The sequence below is a fragment of the Alligator sinensis genome, unplaced genomic scaffold (assembly GCF_000455745.1).
Source record: "Alligator sinensis unplaced genomic scaffold, ASM45574v1 scaffold343_1, whole genome shotgun sequence".
In the NCBI taxonomy this organism is placed as follows: Eukaryota; Metazoa; Chordata; order Crocodylia; family Alligatoridae; genus Alligator; species Alligator sinensis.
In genome coordinates, this window is record NW_005841947.1 from 1,062,712 (window position 1) to 1,082,911 (window position 20,200).

General features: G+C 45.6%; 1 protein-coding gene across 1 annotated transcript in view; it reads left to right on the forward strand.

Moving 5' to 3' along the window:
• QTRT2 (queuine tRNA-ribosyltransferase accessory subunit 2) overlaps positions 1 to 8,808 on the forward strand; it is a 24,738-nt gene extending 15,930 nt beyond the window's left edge. Inside the window, 4 exon segments of the mRNA XM_014518270.2 lie at positions 3,957 to 4,108; positions 5,579 to 5,696; positions 7,078 to 7,305; positions 7,988 to 8,808. Of these exon segments, the coding sequence (XP_014373756.1) occupies positions 3,957 to 4,108; positions 5,579 to 5,696; positions 7,078 to 7,305; positions 7,988 to 8,006 (517 nt within the window). The 3' untranslated portion in view covers positions 8,007 to 8,808.
• Positions 8,809 to 20,200: the final 11,392 nt, after the last annotated feature.

Consider the following 20,200-nt stretch of genomic DNA (forward strand, 5'->3'; position numbering starts at 1 on the left):
GACCAAAATGCTGGCTTGCATCCATAGATGCTTCTCAAGCAAATCTCGGGACGTCATTCTCCCCCTGTACTCGGCCTTAGTGAGGCCGCAGCTGGAGTACTGTGTCCAGTTTTGGGCTCCACAATTCAAAAAGGATGTGGAGAAGCTTGAGAGAGTCCAGAGAAGAGCCACGCGCATGATCAGAGGTCAGGGAAGCAGACCCTACGATGACAGGCTGAGAGCCCTGGGGCTCTTTAGCCTGAAAAAGCGCAGGCTCAGGGGTGATCTGATGGCCACCTACAAGTTTATCAGGGGTGACCACCAGCATCTGTGGGGAGCGTTTGTTCACCAGAGCGCCCCAAGGGATGATGAGGTCGAATGGTCACAAACTACTTCAAGATCGTTTCAGGCTGGACATAAGGAAGAACTTCTTTACTGTCCGAGCCCCCAAGGTCTGGAACAGCCTGCCACCGGAGGTGGTTCAAGCGCCTTCATTGAACACCTTCAAGACAAAACTGGATGCTTATCTTGCTGGGATCCTATGACCCCAGCTGACTTCCTGCCCTTTGGGCGGGGGGCTGGACTCGATGATCTTCCGAGGTCCCTTCCAGCCCTGATGATGTCTATGTCTATGATGTCTATGTCTAGGAAAGGGGCAGTGACAGCAGAGCGGATTGTGCTTAGATGATATCCATGTGGCAACCACTGCTTCACCAACATTGAACCAGGGCTAAAAGCATGAGCTTGTGTAGCATAAGTCAGAAGGTCTGAATTCTGTAGCTGTGTCCAGAGAACACAATGGCCGTGGGCTGGCACAGTGCAGGAATTGTAACACGCTCACCAGTGGGTGCCACCTGCCTGAACTGCACCTGGTTCTAACCATTAGTAGAAAACCATGAAACCCTGATGGCCATTCTTTCAAGATTCTTCTAAGCAAGCCCCTGGGCTTGTCAGCAGTCCCAAGATGGTACAGCAGGATACAAAGCAGAGCTTTCTGGAAGCGGAAGTAAAACCAGCCCCTCACTGTAACTCTATGTGGCTTTTACTGAGCTCTGCCTGTCTGCAGAGCTCTGCCCTCCTGCCTCACCCAAGTCTTGAGATGAACCAGCTTTTAGTAGTAAGAGGGGAGCTCCATGATATCTGCTGTTTTCCTCCTGCATGAGTGATACAGCTCTCTCCTTGTCCTGACCACCTTTAGTCTTCAAAACCTTGGGCTTGTAGTAGAAGGGAAGGAAAATGCAGAAGCAAGACTAGCTTTACTCTGAAGTTTCTGGGGCTTGGAGTGCTCTATTTCCTGTGCATTTGGAGGTTCACAGTGTTGCTGCTGTCCTGCTGCACTCAGCTACTTAAATAGGTCTCGGTGTGAGCAACAAAGTCCTGTCACCTCAGCCACCTCACCTGTGAACCAGTCACTTCACTGGTTCAATGGAAATGGGATTTTAACCTTCCTTTGCTAGGAAAAAAACACATTTACCTTGATTACCTTGAATGTTTGAATCCTGCTTCCCTGAATTACCCCTGTAGCTGCCATCAGAGAAGCTATTCTACTTGCTCTTTCTCCTTTCAGAAACGATGTCCTAACATTGGTGAAGAACTGGGGGAGGGTCTCGACAGAGTGGGGCAGATGCCTTTGTACATCTCCAAAGACATGAATTTGAGGCCTGCTTTGGACTTGTGCCAAAGGCTGCTGTAGTCAACCCAGCTCTACAGAGGCACAAGCCCTGCATGGGTACCCATCCCAGGCAGCCAGGTGTGTTGCCATGTGACTCCCTTCTGTAGCTGATGTGTTTTAACCACATTAAACTGATATGCTGCTTATGCTTGGGCAGCGTTGGACTTTTACAGATGGTGAGGAACAGCTGCCACAACCTGCTTTGGAGGTAGCTGCCTTTTTGTGATTTAGCATTCATCCTAGGCAGAAAGATACTCCCCAGATCTATGGGTACAAGGGTGTTTCATCTCATCCTGACAAGAGCATGCTCAGAAATCTCAACATGTGCAAGACAAAAACTGTATCCTCCCTCTGTATGAAGTACACATTAGTCTGGGAACTGATCCCATGTGTAATTAGATACCGATTGTTTTACTACTGAGGAGCATTTTCTCCCAATGGTGGAGGCATTAAATGTAAAAAATGAGTCCGTCAATATCTTACCTTTTTTTCTCATTAGCTTAATTAGGGTTATAAAAGTATTGGATGTGCCCCCTTGTTCCTTCACTTCTCAGCCCTGTGTATTTTCTCAATTATCTCTTTAGTTCATTACCCTACATTAGCTTACTCTGCTGTCAGCACAGGCAGTGCACCTGCGGAAGATCAAGAAGAGCTGCTTTCTCTCTGGCCTTGTCTGTCCTCAGTGAAGCTGCCAGCTGAATTTGGATGGCAGCAGACTCTCTGTTGTCACTGATTGGTGTTAAGAGGTTGGAAGAGCCCAGCTGGATTGCCAGGTCCCAAGAAAAGCAGATAGTCCTGGCTGCTGGGGGAAATTGCTGCTTTTGTGTTTAAGTGGGTTCACCTGAGCAGGAAGTGGTGGGAGAGAGGAAGGAAAGAGAAACCAAGGACTCATTGCATTGGCCTTTATCATTTGTGTTTTCTCATCTCAGCAGTCCGCCCATACTTATTTTCACAATAGTGAATGCATTACTGCAGAAGGGAACCCTTCCCCCAGCATTGAGGTGTTACTACACCCTCCTCCTTCCCTTTTATAGAAACAGGACATTGGCTGTCATAGTCCTCCTACTTTACCTATGGCAGGTTAGGGTGTTATGTCTTGTCTTGTGTCAGGGTTGATGATAGTTTTAGAAGATTTTAGATTATGGATTTGTATAGGATGATTTGGATGGGGATGATCCTGCCTGAGGCAGGCGGTTAGACTAGATGATCTATGGAGGTCTCTTACAGCCCTACTTCTCTATGATTTTAATTGACAACCTTTACCTTAAGCTCTGCTGTAGATTGTTTTCCCCTCATCCCTCTTCCCTCCCCCTCCTATCCCTCTGTAGACCCTTTTGGGTTAGTGAGGTGAAAGAAGATGAATTCCTATATCCCAGTCTCACCACCCATATTCTGTATGCATGTGGGACCTTACTTGTAGAAGCAGTCCTGTTGGCTTGAGATGGATGCCACACAGATGGCTTCAGACAGATGTTTGAAGGTTCATGCTTTGAGAATCCACCCAACTCTCTCATCCTTTGGATCATTTTATGATGTTGTTGCTGGTTTCAAGGAATGGCCACATTCACCTTAAATAGTGCTTTCTGCACCCAGACCAAGCCACAGGGAACAGTTTTAAAAATGTCTAATGAGAAAGGGAATGTTTGAATGTGACCTGGGAAATATTAGAAGGGTGACTGAAATGGAGGTTGTGCAAGAGGGCCCTACCCGGTGCAGCCCCCTGCCCCTTACCAAACAAAAATGCCAAACCAAAACAAAAAACCCCCTTGTACCCCGACAATGTGCAATGAAGTGTGTGATCCATAGAATCAAGTGCAGTGGGTGGGTTATGAACTAGAATCAGTTTACATAAGCACCAAGGAAGCTAAATAGCTTTAAACACTATACATAAGATTTAGAGGTTGTTCAGGGTTTAATGAGAAGTTGGTGTAATATTTCCAATAGAAACATAACAGAGAGTCTGGGAGATGAGGGAAATTTGGACGGGCTGTCACATGCTGTGTGGATGGAAAACAGAAGCACATAGCCTCATGATTGGCAGTAGCCCATGTGCCAGCTTGTCTTCACCTGCTGCTGCTTTCACTGCCATAAGTATAGTATGCCATGTATTTATATCACTACACTGCTGGGCTGTCTTGTGTCTTCTCTTAAAGCTCCTAGTCATTACTGGGTACGTGTGGCTAACCTTATTGGACCACTGGTCAGATCCAGTATGGCTGTCCCTGTGCTGGAGGAGACTGCAGTTGCCCAGTCACTTCCATTCTGCAGACTGCAGACCTGTATTTTTTGTATGTTTCTTTCACAGACTCATCCATGGTATTGGCAAACCTGATGAGGTACTAGAGTGCATTGAAAGAGGAGTGGACATCTTTGAGAGCGCTTTCCCCTACCAGGTGACAGAGCGGGGCTGTGCCTTGTCCTTCAGCTATGACTACCAACCTGACCCAGAAGCAGCAGGTAGATTTCTGCATAGCTGTATTGGTGTGGTCATTGGCTGATGTAAGTGGGAGGTGTCATGGCCAGCATAGCACGTTTTAATTACTCAAGGCAAAGGATAACAGTTGCATCCTGCTCAGGTAAGGGGTGAGGTTCTTTTGGGTGGTCAGCCAAAGAATTTGAGCTTAACCTTAGCACCTGGAATATCCAAATGAGGTCAACTGGACCATGGTTGAAGGTACTGTAGAGTTGAGGGTGCTCCATGGTTTACTGCATAGGTGGCTTTATGGGCCCAGCATTATTATGTGCTAAGTGCCCTCAAATCCCATTGGGCCTGCTTCTGTTGAAGCAAAGCTCCCATTACCTTCAGCAACACAAGATTGGCCCCACAAGTTTTAGTGGGAGCTGACGGCACTTGGCTTCTTGCAGTGTCAGACTCTGTAGCATCTCACCTCTCTCCCTCTCCAGCTGGACAATGTTAGGGGAAACCTTACTCACTGGGAAGCAGTTTTTTCCTGCCTTACCCACTTTGCTCCTTTAATATCAGCAGTGACACAACTAGTGCAAGTTAGTCAAATCCTTTGTGAACACGGCATTGCTTAAATGAGTGAAGGCTTGGTACCTACCCAGAAAGGTTTCAGATGCAAGGAGTGGTGTCCTTCCTAGACCTGGTAAGATTTTTAATACCAAAAAAACTCCCCATAGTAGTATCTTCTTAATGAATCAAACTTTGAATCACTTTTTGTTTTTTTATGGTTGGAAAATTCAAAACCAGTTGTTCCTTTGTGCTCACTTTTTAGGTCCTGGCCCACAACTAAAGCCTTATGGTAGCGCTACGCAGCACTAATAGTGGCTTGCCACAATTGTCTCCTTTTTGGAGAAACAAGCATGAGAAATTCCAGGCCCCAAAGCCATGGCCTTGTGGAAGTTGCAAGCAGCTGCATCTCTTGAGTTTGGAATCTCCATCTGTAACCGCACTATTGCTGCCACCACAGTCCAGCCTTTTGGATTTCACTTGTATGGGGGAAAGGGGGAGGGATCTTTAATCCCAAAAGTGCAACAGGAAAAGTAGAATGAATGTAGATGAGTCACTTATCAGTTTCATTAAAATCTAAATAAATCAATAGTTCAGGTGAGTTCCTGCTGTATAAAAAGTAATTAAGACTGAAAGTATTTTGTATGACTTTTAATAAAAAGGAATTAAACTCAGTAGAGCAGCAAAAGATGTGCAGCTGTTTCGGCTCTAAACATTTGTCAGATTAGTTGACTCCTTGTTACCTTCCTTGCAGTCTAATTAGGTTTGATCTCGTACATGTATCTGGTTCTACTATCTTAGGATAACCAAAGAGGGACGATGCTGATTTGCATAGAAAGAAGTTGGAGATTTTGGTTTGTAGCAACAGAGAAACTGAGATGTCTGGTGTCAAGTTACTTCTTGCCCTTCTTTTTCACTGCTGCATCTTGAAGATGTATTGTTGCTTTTTGCCACAGTGTTGAAACAAAATTGGACCGAGGATGCTGGGGGAAATGGCAGCAAAAAAGACAAGGATGAAACCTCCAAAGCTGATTTGGAAATGACATTGTTTGAGATATTTTTGAAGGACAAAAGGTAAATGGGCAGGGGAGAGACTTTTAAATGGTGTCTGCAACCATATTGTTTTGAGCTAATATTCTTATGCTGTGTCATGCCTGGTCAGTAGCTGGATGGCAGCTACCCAGGGAACACCTACAGTCCTGCAAAGAATGCTGGTATTTACTAAGTGCATAATACCTTCTGAGGTGGTCTTGGACAAATGCCCTAGCCTGTCATTTGGAGACAGTGCCAAGATACCATCGTTGAGGTGATATAAAGCCAAGGGTTTTTTCTTTTTTCTTTTTTTTTTTTTTCTTTTCTTGACTGTTTAGCAACTAAAAGTGCCACAGCGCTTTTCACAGCATGTTACAGCCACATTCCGACTCATGGAAAATAGCCCATCACGAGGAATCTTATTGGCGACTGAAAGTTTTTCAGTTTTTTTAGTACCTGACTTGAGACATCCTTGACAGATCCAGGTTTTGAGCAGGGGGTTGAGACCCCATCCTTTGTTAATCCAGGTCTTTTTTCACTGTGTGTCAGGAAGGACACAGATTGAGGGGTAATTACTAATCATTTCTCAGTCTTGGCCTACATTCCTTCTCGTCTAACTTTCATCTTCTGTAATGTTGACTGTGCTAATAGTTTGTGACTGGGCAAGCAATATTGTGGCTCTTTAACCTATTACCCCAGAGAATCCAGAGCTTCAGGCATGAATGAAAACATCCCCATTCAGAAAAATGTTTAATATCACCCTCTGAAACTTGGTTGCATTATTCGGGCTGACTAGGGCAGTGATTCCCAACCCCTGGGCTGTGGCCCGGTGCCAGGCTGCAAAGGTTTGGCTGTCAGTCGGCAGGAAGGCTGGCTGCCAGACCGGAAGTGAGCATGGACTGGGAAACCGCAAACTGGAAGTGACTGGCACACTACTGTGGACCGGCAGCCAACCCTTTTTATACTGAGTATAAAAAAAGTTGGCTACCTGCCCACAGTATGCCGGTCACTGCTAGTCTGCAGTTTGCCAGTCCGCAGTCACTTCTAGTCCGTGGTTTGCCAGTCCTCTGCCTAAAAAGGTTGGGAACCTCTGGACTAGGGCCTGAGTTTGAAAGCCATTGAAGACAGTGGAAAGATTCCCACTAATGGTTTCTGTGGGCTTTGGATTCGTCCCTTAGTTGTGTGGCATTATTAGCAAGAGGCTGTTGGCAGCAATGGTGTGCTAGAGCATGAATAAAGTACTATGTTGTGATGGAGGAAGAGCTTTGCCCTGACTTATTTCAAATGGGAATGTAATGTCACTGCTCACAGCCTGCTGACTAGAGCAAGGTTTCATTGCACACACTTCACAAATCCTTTTCCCTACTACTTGACACTGGACTTCTTTTTCTGATGGTGGCTCTTTTGCCTCCCTCTTCCTTAGATACCAGGATGATTTTGGTCCCCTTGTACAAGGTTGCTCCTGTTACTGCTGTCAGAACCATAGTCGAGCCTACGTCCATCACCTCCTGGTGACCAATGAGCTGCTTGCTGGTGTCCTGCTCATGATGCACAACTTCCAGCATTATTTCAGCTTCTTTGGCGCTATCCGGGATGCACTGAGAGATGAGAGACTCGATCAGCTGAAGAAAGTAATCTCCAAGCAGGCACTGTAAGACCCAGAAAAAGCATAGCCAGTCCCTGTGAGTTCAGGGGAGATGTGGGAAGAATAAGAAGTTGTCCAGAGAGAACTCTTAAGTATAAGGCAAGGGAACTTTTAAGTGGTTTGGCATAGAGAGGGAAGAAGAGAAGCACATGTGCATGAGTGCAAATAGATCCCTGTCTGGCTGCATCATGGGAGACTTTTTGGCCGTTGTGGGTGTTCACGTCAGCCTCAGTGGGCGTTACAGCCTGATGTCAGCCTGGTTAGAATTTCTCTGTTTGGGGAAAAAGGGATGGGTCATCTGTGCATTTGCTTTCTGTGAGATTCTGTCCCTTGCACCTCCCTCCTCAATGTTCAGTACCAATTTTGTCCCTCCGATCAGAGCTTCTTGGGGTACTTTTGTAGATGTCCACCAGCTTTTCTTCCTGCCCTCCTCCTTACTGCCTCATCATCATCCTAGGCTAGGAAGAGTGGAACCACTGATAGTTATCTCCATTGTGGCAGGCCAGAGCACTTGCCCCAAAGACAATAGAACAAATCTCCTTATGCAGTCAGAAACTAGGTCTGCCTCTGCCATGCTCCATCCCCAGAGTTGGCCCTGTGACAAGGTACTTCAGTTAAGTACCCTCTTTTCTTCCTTGCTCTGTGTCTGCTTCTGGGTGTTTTGACTCTTTTTAATATTCTGTACTAGGAGCTCACCCCTGTATTAACCTCTGGACAGTGCTGAACAGGCCACAGTCGTGCTGGTTATGTGTGGCTGCTCAGAGCTCCCGTATGAGATGAATGACTAAGACCTCACAGGAAAGAACATATATTTTTTTTAAACCACATGATTTTTTTTTAATGCTATTGATCTATTTTAAATGCAGTTATCATTCCTTTATCAGACTTTTTAAAATGTCCCATATACTGGAGTAACTGATATATTTACTGTATTTTATGAAAATATCAATAAAAGCATTTTTCACATTCTTTGAATTGCTTCATCGAAGTGATAGACATTTTGTTTGAGTTTTAATTCAGTTACAGTCCTTAAAACACACCTTACAATTAGTAACATGACCTGAGAACATAGGGCTTGTTAGAACAGATCAGATTTGGTTTATCTGCCAAAGTGTCCTGCTATAGATAATGGCCTGGCACTAGGCACTCTGGAGGAGGGCTTAATAAATTCCACAACAGACAAGGAAATGGGGGCGGGGGAACTTTAATATAGTACAACCTCATTAAATTGAACCCTTGTTCGTAGTGACTCTAACTTTTAACAGTCGGAACTGACTTTTTCACTGTTGTAATTCAGTAAATTGACTAGAGTCCTATTATAGTGAGCATACTTTTTTGATGTACTTTTTTAATGAACTTTTCTTCTGGTGCCGTAGAGGTTGCTCTGTATTGTTATGTAGAAGGAATTGGGATTTGTTATATTTTTTGGATTGTTTTATTAAGTCATTTGTCTTATGAATATTTTTAAGGGTTAATCAGCTGCTGACTCTCTCTCTCTCTCTCTCTCTCTCTCCCATTTAAATACAATGCTGGTATCATCACACAGTGCCTTTTTACCCCTCCTTTCCCCCTCCTCCAAGCACTCCAGAAAGAACTAAATCAAAGCATTGCCACATGGTCAGCTAGAAATAGAGACTGCAGCAGGAGGAGTTCAGGCAGGAAGAATGTAGGTATCCAGTGTAGGCTGTGTGTCAGGACTAATGTCTTTTCTCTTCTGACCAGTGTCACAGCATTGCTAAGGACCAGAAATGAATGACCCTGCATTGTACACTTTATCTGAAAGTGAGCTCTTCTAGCAGCACAGGGCTGCTTCTATGATGCTGTTTTGGAAACAGCCTGATGCAGGCTGTGCAAGATGAAGGGCAGATATGATTAAAGACAGATTAGCTCCTGAAGAATACAGTCTTTTCTCCAAACATCTTAGACGGAAAAAAACAGCAGAAGAATTGTCTGAGTGCGCACACTAAAGTTGTGCAAAAGGAGCAGAAGTTGTGTTGAATATTTTTTACTATTCGTTCATTTGGGAAAACGTTAGTCACATCCAAGCTGTATCTCTAATAGAGTTGCTCACACACGTTAGGGAGATGAGGCAGCTTATCAAAATCTACATCAGCCATTTCCAGTCCATCTATGCCAGTCTTCTTCATCTAACTGCTGAGAATTATTTTTTCAGTTAAGGTTTTGTGGCGCATGGTATTAAATGTTTGTTAAAATTCAAATGATTAAGATCTTGCAATAAAATATTCATGTATCTTGTAATTCTATCAGGAAAAAACAATCATTCAAGTTTGTCTGGCTTTATATAATGCTCTGCTACTGCTGTCTGCTTACAATTTTTTTTTTTGCCCACTTGCGTGTTCGGTGACTGTTACCACCCACCCAAGAATGAGACCTATTTTTCTTATTTAATAGTAAAGGAACAGAGGTGATTAGGATGCATTTTGCATGTGTACAAAAACAGACTAGTCTGAAGCTACTCTTATTGAATGCCACCTACAAATAAATTTTAGGAAGCGGGGAAACTTCCAGTGCAATTAAGCATGAATGTCACTTTTTTTTGGTTGGGGGTGGGGAGAGTTTTCTACATGCAGCACTGTTCAGTGAGAGTACAAGGTTGAGAGGAGAAAATACGTTGCTTCTTGCTTTTCCTAGTTTCATTAAGAGTTTAATTTACATGCACAGATTCCCATTTATTTCTGTAAACCCTCCATGAGAAGCTGCATCTGTAATTTATTTATCCATACGGTGGTTTCTCAGTATTGGAGGGTATTGGGCATGGGGCAGTTTTTAATTTCCATTAGAATTAGTCTGTCTTTTTTCTTTTCCTGAGCTGTTAGCTTGTGGCTTCATAGCAATAGTTTTTCTGTTGTTTAGCAGAAGAGATGGATTGATTATTATGTTTCACCTGTGCAAAACTAGACTTAAAACCAAAAACTAACAAGTATGTTTGTTCACATTCTCTCTCTCTCTCTCTCCCCCCCCCCTTGTACTTGATATCTGGAGTGGTCAGAAATATTATGCTCTCTACTTGCTTCCAGCACTGCTTTAATACTCAACAATTTCAAAGATCTGTTTACCTATGTATTTATGGGGGTGTTTTTAAAAAGTAACGGCAGTTTTTAAAATATAGCCATTTTGCGTGCAGTGATCATTTACTGGACCACATCACTTCTCCATGTAGGCATAAGTGATGGGTGCATCAGTATTCCCTGCTGCTGTGTAGTTTCCCACTCTCTGCATGCAAAATGGTTTTATTTTGAAATTACTGTTACTTTCTGAAACACCCTCATATGCATGGTTATGAATGTATATGTAATCAATCTGTCCTGAAAACGTTCCCTCCATTATGTGGAGATGTGAAATTTCTCCTTTCTTGACCCCATCTTACCCTGGCCCAGTACTGCTGTTGGTAGTGGGTCACATTCAGTCCCTCGCCACTGACCTGTTTTAAGGTCCGAGAGCTTGAGATCCTGCAAGTTAAAAGGAGTTAGACACCACCAGACAAGGGAGATTCCCACTTGCCCAACAAGCATGCCATTTACTTCTAAGCCTGATGAGGCCAGCATGCTTTAAGACCATGGCACATCTTATGCACAGGAAATCAGTGTCAGGTGCTTTTCAGATGAGTATTATTTTTTTTTCCTTTCTGAGTACCTGTTCATTTTGATTCATGACTCAGCTTTCCAAAGGAAGACTACAGCAGGAAGAGGGGAAAAACCCCCAACCCTGATGGAAGGTGAGGAGAATTTTAAATCCTTTCTAAATCATTCCTGAAACTCTCTCTCTCTAATAGACTATGGATACAGAATAGATGAGGGTGCAAGGCTGGATACTGGCTTTGACCCACATAACTCTGGTACTTTCATCTCTAGGGAGAAAGGCAGTTACATCTGGATCATGACAGTAATGGCATTAGACCACATGCCAGCATCCTGAATTCTCTTTGCTGAGGCTCAGGGGATGATAACCCTCTTCAGGTAAAGGCCTGGAATTAAAACGTTTTGATAACTATCAGAAGACAGAACTGGCTCTGTCATGAAAGCAGCTGGGTAGGAGGTGATGCGCTGCCATAGCAAAAGGTGGTCGCTCCTTTTTCTTTGGAGTTGCCACTGTCTTGAGGGAATCTCTGAGGGCCCAAGAGCTGTGCCATGTTAAGGCTTGTTGTCTGAGCAAGGTCGTAAGTTCTGTGGCACTCTGAGAGATGGACAGGCTGACCTCTCCTTTCCACATCTGTACCTTTAATTAAAACTGATAAGGAAGGAAATCTGGGAAGGCAAGATGCCAACTGATGCTATCTCAGCCTATTGATATAACTTATGTAGTTCTAGGCCTTGCTGCATCCCCATCTCATATAACAGCTTCAGAGAAAATCCAGCCTTCCTCCCCTCTGAAGTTATTATACATCTGTAGCCATATAGCTATCCCACTGAACACTTTTGGGACTCGGTTTGAATGAGAGGGGGCCTGCTCTGTTGTTAACTATGTTTATTTAAACTTTGAGACTGAGATTTAGCAAAACTCCCTATGAGGGAATTTTTGGATGGTCCATTCATATTGAATTGAACCGGTATATCTGTTCTGTTCCTGCCTGCCCGTGTGTAACCCCCCCCCCCAGGGCCTTCCTAAGTACCCCCGAGGGTACGCTTACTCCTGGTTGGCAACCCCTGTACTAAAAGGGCATCTTCCATCTTTCTTGGGCATGTCATCTGATAAAATAACATAGACCAGATATCTTGGAAGAGACAGTGATGGCCTTCATTCAGTTGAGCAGGGAATGGAGATGGAGTAACTGAAAGATGGGCTTGGGGTTGACAAGGCCATCTCAGAAGAGGATGGGTACTGGCCAGAGGGCCTGTGACAAGAATTGCCAAAACTTGAATAAATGCACTACATGGGGAAACTCTCAAGTTTTTAGTATGCGTGCATCAGGTTTTGTAGTTTAATTATTTAGTAGGAGGGAAGGAACTCTTCTCTTTGAGAAAGAGCTGAGATGGTGCTGTAGGTCTACTTGGAAGGACTAAAGACTCTGACAAAACTGGTGATCTTCCAGCCTGGAGCTGCAGGGAAGCTTGGTACTTTAGACTCATACCTGACACTCCTGCCTTTTCTTGCTAATAGAAAACAATGGACAACAAAGGTTATTTGGGTAAATCTGATATCTTTTATTAGACCAACTCAAATAGTTGGAAAAATTCTTCTTAGCAAGCTTTCGGGCACAAACACCCTTCATCAGGCTGAGGAAGCATCTGCAGATGGTCTCTGCTCTTCCTGGATGGAGTGGTAAAGCAGTCAGAGGCCAGTACATATGTGAGAGAGCCAGCCAGTTAAAATGTAAATTGAGGTGGTCAGTAGGTGAGAGACAGGTGGGGGGGATTTTTTTTCCAACTATTTGAGTTGGTCTAATAAAAGATATCAGATTTACCCAAAGAACCTTATATGCACAACCAAGAAACTCAGCCATGCACATTTGCCTGGGTAGAGATGCTGTCACCCCTTGGTTGACACCATACACCGGGTCACCTGAATTAGCTTCAGGTTCTGGCTCCATCACTGCTGGAGGTGAGGTTGGGCAGTTGAGTAAGCCATGGGGTCCAGCAGCAAGCCTGTCCCTGCCTGATTAAAAACAGGCCCCTGTTGTACTGTTCAATTAGTCTTGCTCAAGCCTACAGGATAAGGATGATTAAAATTGACAGCAATCCCTGGGGCAGTGATCCCCAAAGGTCATCCCTGCACTGCTGGGCATATAGCAGCCTGGTGCAGCCTCCTGAAATGTGTAAGTAATTACACTGAAATTAATTTTTAATGGTGTTAATTCTCTTGTTGGTTGTGGGCAGTTTTATTTATTTTTCTGCCTCCTGTTCCTGGGAGTTGAGGGAATGCAAAAGACACAGCTGCTGCCTTCAGTTTGGCAGGAAGAGATTCAAACTTGTATAACCAAGCTCACGAGGCAGGCTTTCAGCAGACTTACCTGCCTAGTGCCAGGTGGCCACGACTCACCTTCACCTTGGTTGCGAGATCTCAGCTGTCAGCAGGATATCTCTTGCTCACAGCAGAGATGGTTTATCCCATGTGCTAGTGGTCTCACTGGCCACCCTGCCCTTGCTCCCCACTGGTACATGTCATGCAAGAACCACTCATTTCTTGAAAGGAAGCAGCAGCAGCTTGCTTAATTCTGGATTGTGAAAGGTGCCTTTTGTCTGGTACTTGGCCTTGGCACTGGTAGGAAGCAGCACTGCCAAGTGGGTGAAGCAGAGAGTGAAACTAAGGGGTCTGAACACATGGGTTATAATCCTCGTGGTGGGGGAAGGCAGAAAACCAAGGATAGGCTCATAAACTGGAGAGGTGACTGCTCTGCTCCAGGTGGGAACAGCAGGCTTGAGAGACCAGAGTTGGACTCTGTCAGCATTTACTGTTGAAAGTCTGGATTGACTGAACATAAAGTAGAAGATGCCATTGCTCAGAATCTGCCCAACTACATAAACTATATCAATAGGCTGAGATAACACCAGTTGGTATCTTGCCTTCTCTGATTTAGTAACTACTAGGGCAGTGTCAGAAGTAGTGTTGGGGGTGGGGAGCAGCGTGAGACCTCAGCCCTTCAATGGTTTCTTCAGTGCAGTGGCAGGAGGCCAGATGGGAATTCATCAGCGAGTGCCCAGTGACACGCAGACTCGGACTCATGCACAGCTGTGAAATAAAACACTTAAAATGCTTGTTTGAAGGCCAGTTTATGCTCTGAGCACCTCACTGACGTGTGAGATTGAACTGACACAGCTCTTCTAACTGGGAGATGAGTCACTTGGGGTGCCAGTGTTTTAAAATCCATTGGCATGACAGGTCAAGCTGAGATGGGGGGGGTTGTGTTATGTTGGGAGCTGCTAATGGCTATATAGATAACTGCAAACCTGCCTAAGTTTGATATATGCATTAGGCAGATAACCACCAAGTTATGGGGGAGCATGGTCACGCTTATAGATAGGCTGCAGAAACCGGTGCACCTAGACAGGTTGGCAAGTTGGGTGGATTGGAACTAGGAAGTTCAACATTGAGAAATGTAAAGTGCTCCACCTGAAAACAAATAGTCCCCTACACACCTACAGGATTGGCAATGCCAATCTGACCAGTACTGCGAATAAAAAGGACCTGGGGGTAGTAATAGACCACAGTATGAACAGGAGCCAGCAGTGTGATGCTGTAGCTAGCAGGGCAAATAATACTCTGGCGTGTATCAATCGATGCATCTCCAGCAAAACCAAGGAAGTGATTTTCCCCCTCTACTCGGCCTTGGTGAGACTGCAGCTGAAGTACTGCATCCAGTTCTGGGTGCCGCACTTCAACAAGGACATGGTAAAGCTTGAGAGAGTCCAGAGAAGGGCCACCCATATGATCAGAGACTTGCGTTGCAAGCCATATGAGGTAAGGCTGAGGGACCCGGGACTTCAGCCTGGAGAAGAGAAGTCTGAGAGGGGACTCGGTAGTAGCTTACCATTACATCAGGGGCGTACATCAAGGGCTTGGTGAATATCTCTTCACCAGGGCACCCTTGGGGAAAACCAGGAGTAACGGTCACAAACTCCTACAAGACGGTTTCAGGCTCAACATTAGGAAAAACTTCTTCACAGTCAGGGTGTCCAGACTGTGGAATAAGCTCCCTCCAGAGGTGTTGCAATTGCCTACCCTGGAAATTTTCAAGAGGAGACTGGACAGTCACTTTGCTGGGTCACCTGACTCTCAATTGTCTTTCCTGCCTGGTGCAGGGGGCTGGACCCGATGATCTTGCAAGGTCCCTTCCGGCCTTACAATCTATGGATCTATGAACCAGTGATTCTGGCTGTCACCCCTTCCCTTTGCTGCCTCTCTAGTTTCACCAGTTTCTACACCACTCCCTGAAATTTTGGAATTGATTGGAAGCAGTGTTCAAGAACTAGTGTACTCCAAAAAACTAGGTAGTTGCATGCAGGCACTTATTTCCCAATAATCAGTAAATAGCTTTGGTTGTGTTTAAGACTGACCACAGTTGAAAGGGCTGATTGGAGCTGGTAACCTCACTGGGCCATCTCAGTCCTGCATGTAAGCAGAAAGTGAGTTTCCAGTAGGCAGCAAGGCAATTTGTTCTTCCCTCAGCATGTCCCAGTTGGGTAGGTGGTGGGTTATTTTGGAGCTGTTTGTAGTGATTGTCTAGTGGCAACTCCCTGAAAGGAGCAATTGCCAATATAGAGCCTTGTCATAGGGTGCTGCTGAACTCCACCAGCTAAATCACCTGATCAAAACATACACAGGAGTGAGGCATTTGCTGCTTGGTGAAGTAGTTTGGTTTGGTTTTTTTTAATTCTTTTCCTTTTCCTTGGCCCTGCTCCATATTCTGGAGGCAGCTATATTTAAGCTGGGATGCAGCAAGGATTACAGGGATGCTCAAAATCACTGCTAACCAAAGAGGTAATTGAGTTCATCACTCAAGCAGCTTCAGCAGCTGTGACAGGTTCCAGGCTTGTTGATGAAATCTGTCACCCACTCCCAATTTCTCACCCAGGCTGCCAGCAGCAACTGCTTCCTGAAGCTTCATTCACATCCTCCTCAGGGAGGTTTAACCCTCTTTCATTTAAAGAAAGTCCCAGAACGCTGATGTTGTGGTTCCTGTCTGCACATGTAACCTCCACATCCCCTCTGTTTCTGACTTGCAGAGAATCCTGGACTGTTGTTGCTCCCCTTAGGAAACTGTAGCAGCTGATACTCTGCTTTGGAAGTCCGTGCCATGGTGGCAGTCCCACAAATGTCTGGTGCTGGTTACTGTGTAACTCAGGGTAACAGCTTTTGGACTTCAGGTAGCTAGCATAGAGCTTATGCCAGGATAGTATTAGCTGGAAGTCATAAATAAAGCACCTGGTACAGTAGGGCCCTGATTGCTGCTACTGCAACTCAAAGCAATGCAGAGTAGTCACAACACCTACTGTTTGATGCACTGAGTCTAAAACATGGACTTATGAGATGGACAAGGGGTAGGGTGATAAGCCAGGTCACTGGTTCCAGTCTGGTCCACTGAAAAAGGGATTGAGACCTGTTAGCACCTGGAATGACTTTGCCGAGTCTCATATTAGTTTGCTGTTTGTAGGCATCCACACAAGGAACTATTGCTACTGATGGGCCCTCCTGATGGAGGTCACAATAATAGACAAGGATTGAATGGGACCATCAAGAGTCAAGACTGAGTTTTCCTTTTATCTGCAGATTAAGTGATAAAGTTCATGCATGTGTGTGTGCATGTGTGTGTGTGTACACACAGAAAGCATGATGCTACTATGTATACGGTGCACATTCAGATGCCTCCCTCTCACGTGGGGGTATGAACATTTAGTAGTTTTGGTGGGCTGCTATCAGTCAATGGCAGTAAAACTACTGTCTGTCTAACTGCTCAGTGCAGCTGATGGCCTGTTCATATCTAGTACCCAGTATTGCAAAGATTAGCTGAAGCTTCTCTTGACTGACAGGGTAGGAGAAGGTAACATTACAACCAGGTACATTCAGCATGAATCTTCCCTTCCCCAGCAGGGTGTTTGGCTACAGTGACTGCACAGGGCTCTCCCCCTCTCTGACACCAGGAGCTGAAATTATAGCCCCGGGCAGGAAGGCTTACAACTCCCCTCACCAGGAGACAGAGAATGGAAGAAGTTTAAGTGACTCTCTCCTCTGTCGTGATTATCTGTATCTAAATGAAAATCAGTAAAACAGCCAGGCTCCCTGAGCAGAGAACATTCTTGTGTGGAGCGCAAGATCGCTGCTTGTCTCTTTCCTCCTGTCTTCTGGTTTAAGAAAAAGTGAACAGCAAGGACAAAAATATTACGGGCTGGCAGTTGAGAGAGAAGGCAGGGTAGATGTGCATCTTGTAAACTAAATAAGAGAGAGAGAGAGAGCACAAGCTTTTGTGAACTCAGTGGATCTGATGAAGTGAATTCAAGTTCATGAAACTTTGTGCCCTCTACATATATCTTAGTTAGCCTATAAGGTGCATATCTACCCTGTCTTCTGCTTGACTTCAGACTAACATAGCTAATTACCTCTCTGGTTAAGAGAGAGCATTTCCTGTAAGGAATTTTTTTTTAAAGAAAGTTTTCATGTTCCAACACAAATCAGCCAAATCAAGTCCAAATCCATAAGTCTTTCCAGAACCATAAGTGGCCCTACAACCGGCAAACATCCTCCACCCCCACCAGGGGTTTCAGATATTTCCAAAGTCTTTTGGCAGGCAGCCTACGTGCAGGTCCAAGCCTGGAAGCTTGGGGTTCAGGTTTCCCTTAAGAATTTTTTTTTTTTTGTAAAAATATCTCTCTCTCTCTAAGGTTATATATATCTACACTCCACTTATTACACCACAAAAGGATTAAACCTTTCCCATTACAGAAATCTGCACCTGCACACCCGCGCACCCGTACAAAGGCCCGCTGGCCACCCAAACCTGTTACAATATCCGCAAATGCGCGCAACACACACAAAACACAATAAGTCCATGCTGGTCCCTCCGACCAGCCCTTCCTTCCTATCTACCCTTGCCCTGCTTCTGGGGTCATATACTCAGTTCAAGTGCCCTCTCTGTCGTTTTCGCTCCAGCTTCCACAGCAGGACCCGCTGACCCACTGCTGCTGCCACTGTCCTCTGTTCTGTTTGTCTGTTCCTCTTCTCTGCTGCCTCGCTCCCTTCTTCACTTAGGAGCGGGGAGGGCCGGGGTGGGGAGGGGGAGAGGTTGTATGATCCTGTGGCACATGTCCCTGTGCCAGGTGATGTTTGATGCATCTTCTCTGTCCTCTGCTACCAGTTTCTGGTAGTAGGTTCAGAGTTCGCTCAACGCCATTTTTACGCAGCCCACTACCTCTGCATCCGTTTGTCTGTACAACAGGAGGTTCCTGGCCTCCCACAGGGCGCTCCTGACAGGATGCAAACTGGTTGAAACAGGGTGATGGGTTCCCCTGGTGTTTGGCAAGGTGTCCATACAGCACCGCTTTGCTGGTTAGCCGGCTGACACGGTCACTTCGCAGAGCTGTTTCACCCTTTTCCACACCTCCTTGGCACAGGAGAATTTCCCTTAAGAAATTTTTTTTTTTTTTTAAATCTTTAAAACATTTTATTAAAAAAACAGACCATAACAAAAGACTCAAAACAACCTCCAACAGAGGCCTCACAAAAAGATAATACAACATTTCAAATAACATAATAAAAAACATCGAAATTGATATCATATTTCACGGGAAGAAATATGGGCTGGCAATGAGAGCAAAACAGTATGAAGCAGGACTCTGCGGTTCTCTTCCTCCCAGCTTCCACCATCACTTCTCTTAGGGTTACCATATGTCTGGGTTTTCCTGGACATGTCCTCTTTTTGGGTCCTCCCATCTCCATCCGGATGTTTTTTAAACATATTAGTAAATGTCCAGGATTTTGCTCTACCTCTGCTTTCCTGGCACTTCCCAGCTTGCCCTAGCAAGGACCTGCTTGGGACTGGAGGCAGTGAGGAGGTGTGGAGGGGAGCAAGGGCAATTGGAGGAAGGGCCATCATGTGTGTCTGTGCAGGGCCCCAGCAGCTGCAGGCAGGTAAGTCTGTTGGAGGCAGGGATTGGAGGGCCAGGCTGGGGGGGGGGTGTGTGTGTGTGTGTGTGTAAGTGCCTGCTGGCACTGAGGCTGCAGCAGGGTGAGGAAGTGGGAGAGGTGCCTGCCCCTTCAGCAGGGGAAGGGGGTGGGGAGTGCTTTGGGGGTAGCAGGGATCTACATGGACAGCAGCAGTGGGCAGGGGGCTGTGAGCCAGAAGTGAAGGGCACAGGCAGGGCAGGGGGGTGGGCAGGGGCTGTGGTTTGGGAGTGAAGGGCACCAGCAGGGCTGGGGGGGTGGGGTAAGGGGCTGTGGGTCAGGAGTGCAGCTACTGGTAGTGCTGGGTGGGGTGGGGCTGTGGCTTGGGAGTGAAGGGCAGGGGAAGGGCATGTTTTCTTACTTCCCCTCCCCCTCTACAGGTGTCCTCTTTTTTGAAACTGGAAATATGGTACTCAAGTTCAAATATAGTTTAAAAAATTGAACTTTACTGTCAGTCCCTCAGTTCAAATTCAGGTTATTCCTGTTACTTCCTGGCCCTTCCTCCCTTCATCATTCTCAGTCCTTCCTCATTTTAATTCTGGAGGGCTTTTAAGGAGCCTAGCTTGCAAACAGCTTGATTTTGAACCAGTGCTGCATGCACCAACCAAGAGACTGTGGGCCAGGTTTGTAAATGTATTTAGGTGCCTAAGTAGCTTTAAAGCTCTGGCCCTGTAGGTCCAGCATTCTGGGGATCCAATTATGAAATATTTGGACTGCAGCACATAGGAGCTCCAGTTATGGACCAGGCTCCCATTGTACAATGTGCTGTGCAAACAGAACAAGAGCAGCCAGAGGCACCAGCTTCCATCCTAATGAAAGTAATTAAGTGTTATGAGATGTCACAGGAGCAGCAAACTTCTTGGCTCAGAGCAAGAACAGCAGCACAGGCTGGAGGGTAAGTGCAACACACCCGTCATACCTTGATTGTTCTGTTTCCTAAATAATGCCTTGTAGCACTAACCAAGCGAGGAATAACACCATAGGCCATGAATGACGCATGCCCCTGGCAGCTGGGAGGCATGGTGGTACTGGCAGTGGGGGGAGCATGGCAGCAATGAGTGGGGGGACGGGGGTGGCAAGTGCCAACCAGCAAGTGCCTTTTTGTAGGGGGTGCACCGCCATGCTCAGGGGGTGCATGTACACCTGCGTGTACCCGCTACATGTCACCACTGCCATGGGCTCATGTGAGCCTAACCCAATAGCCAGGATTGCCAATTGTCCATAAATTTACAGACTGTCAGTAGAAAGGGTAAAAATGGCTGTCAGTAAAAAAGTTTAGTCATCAGTA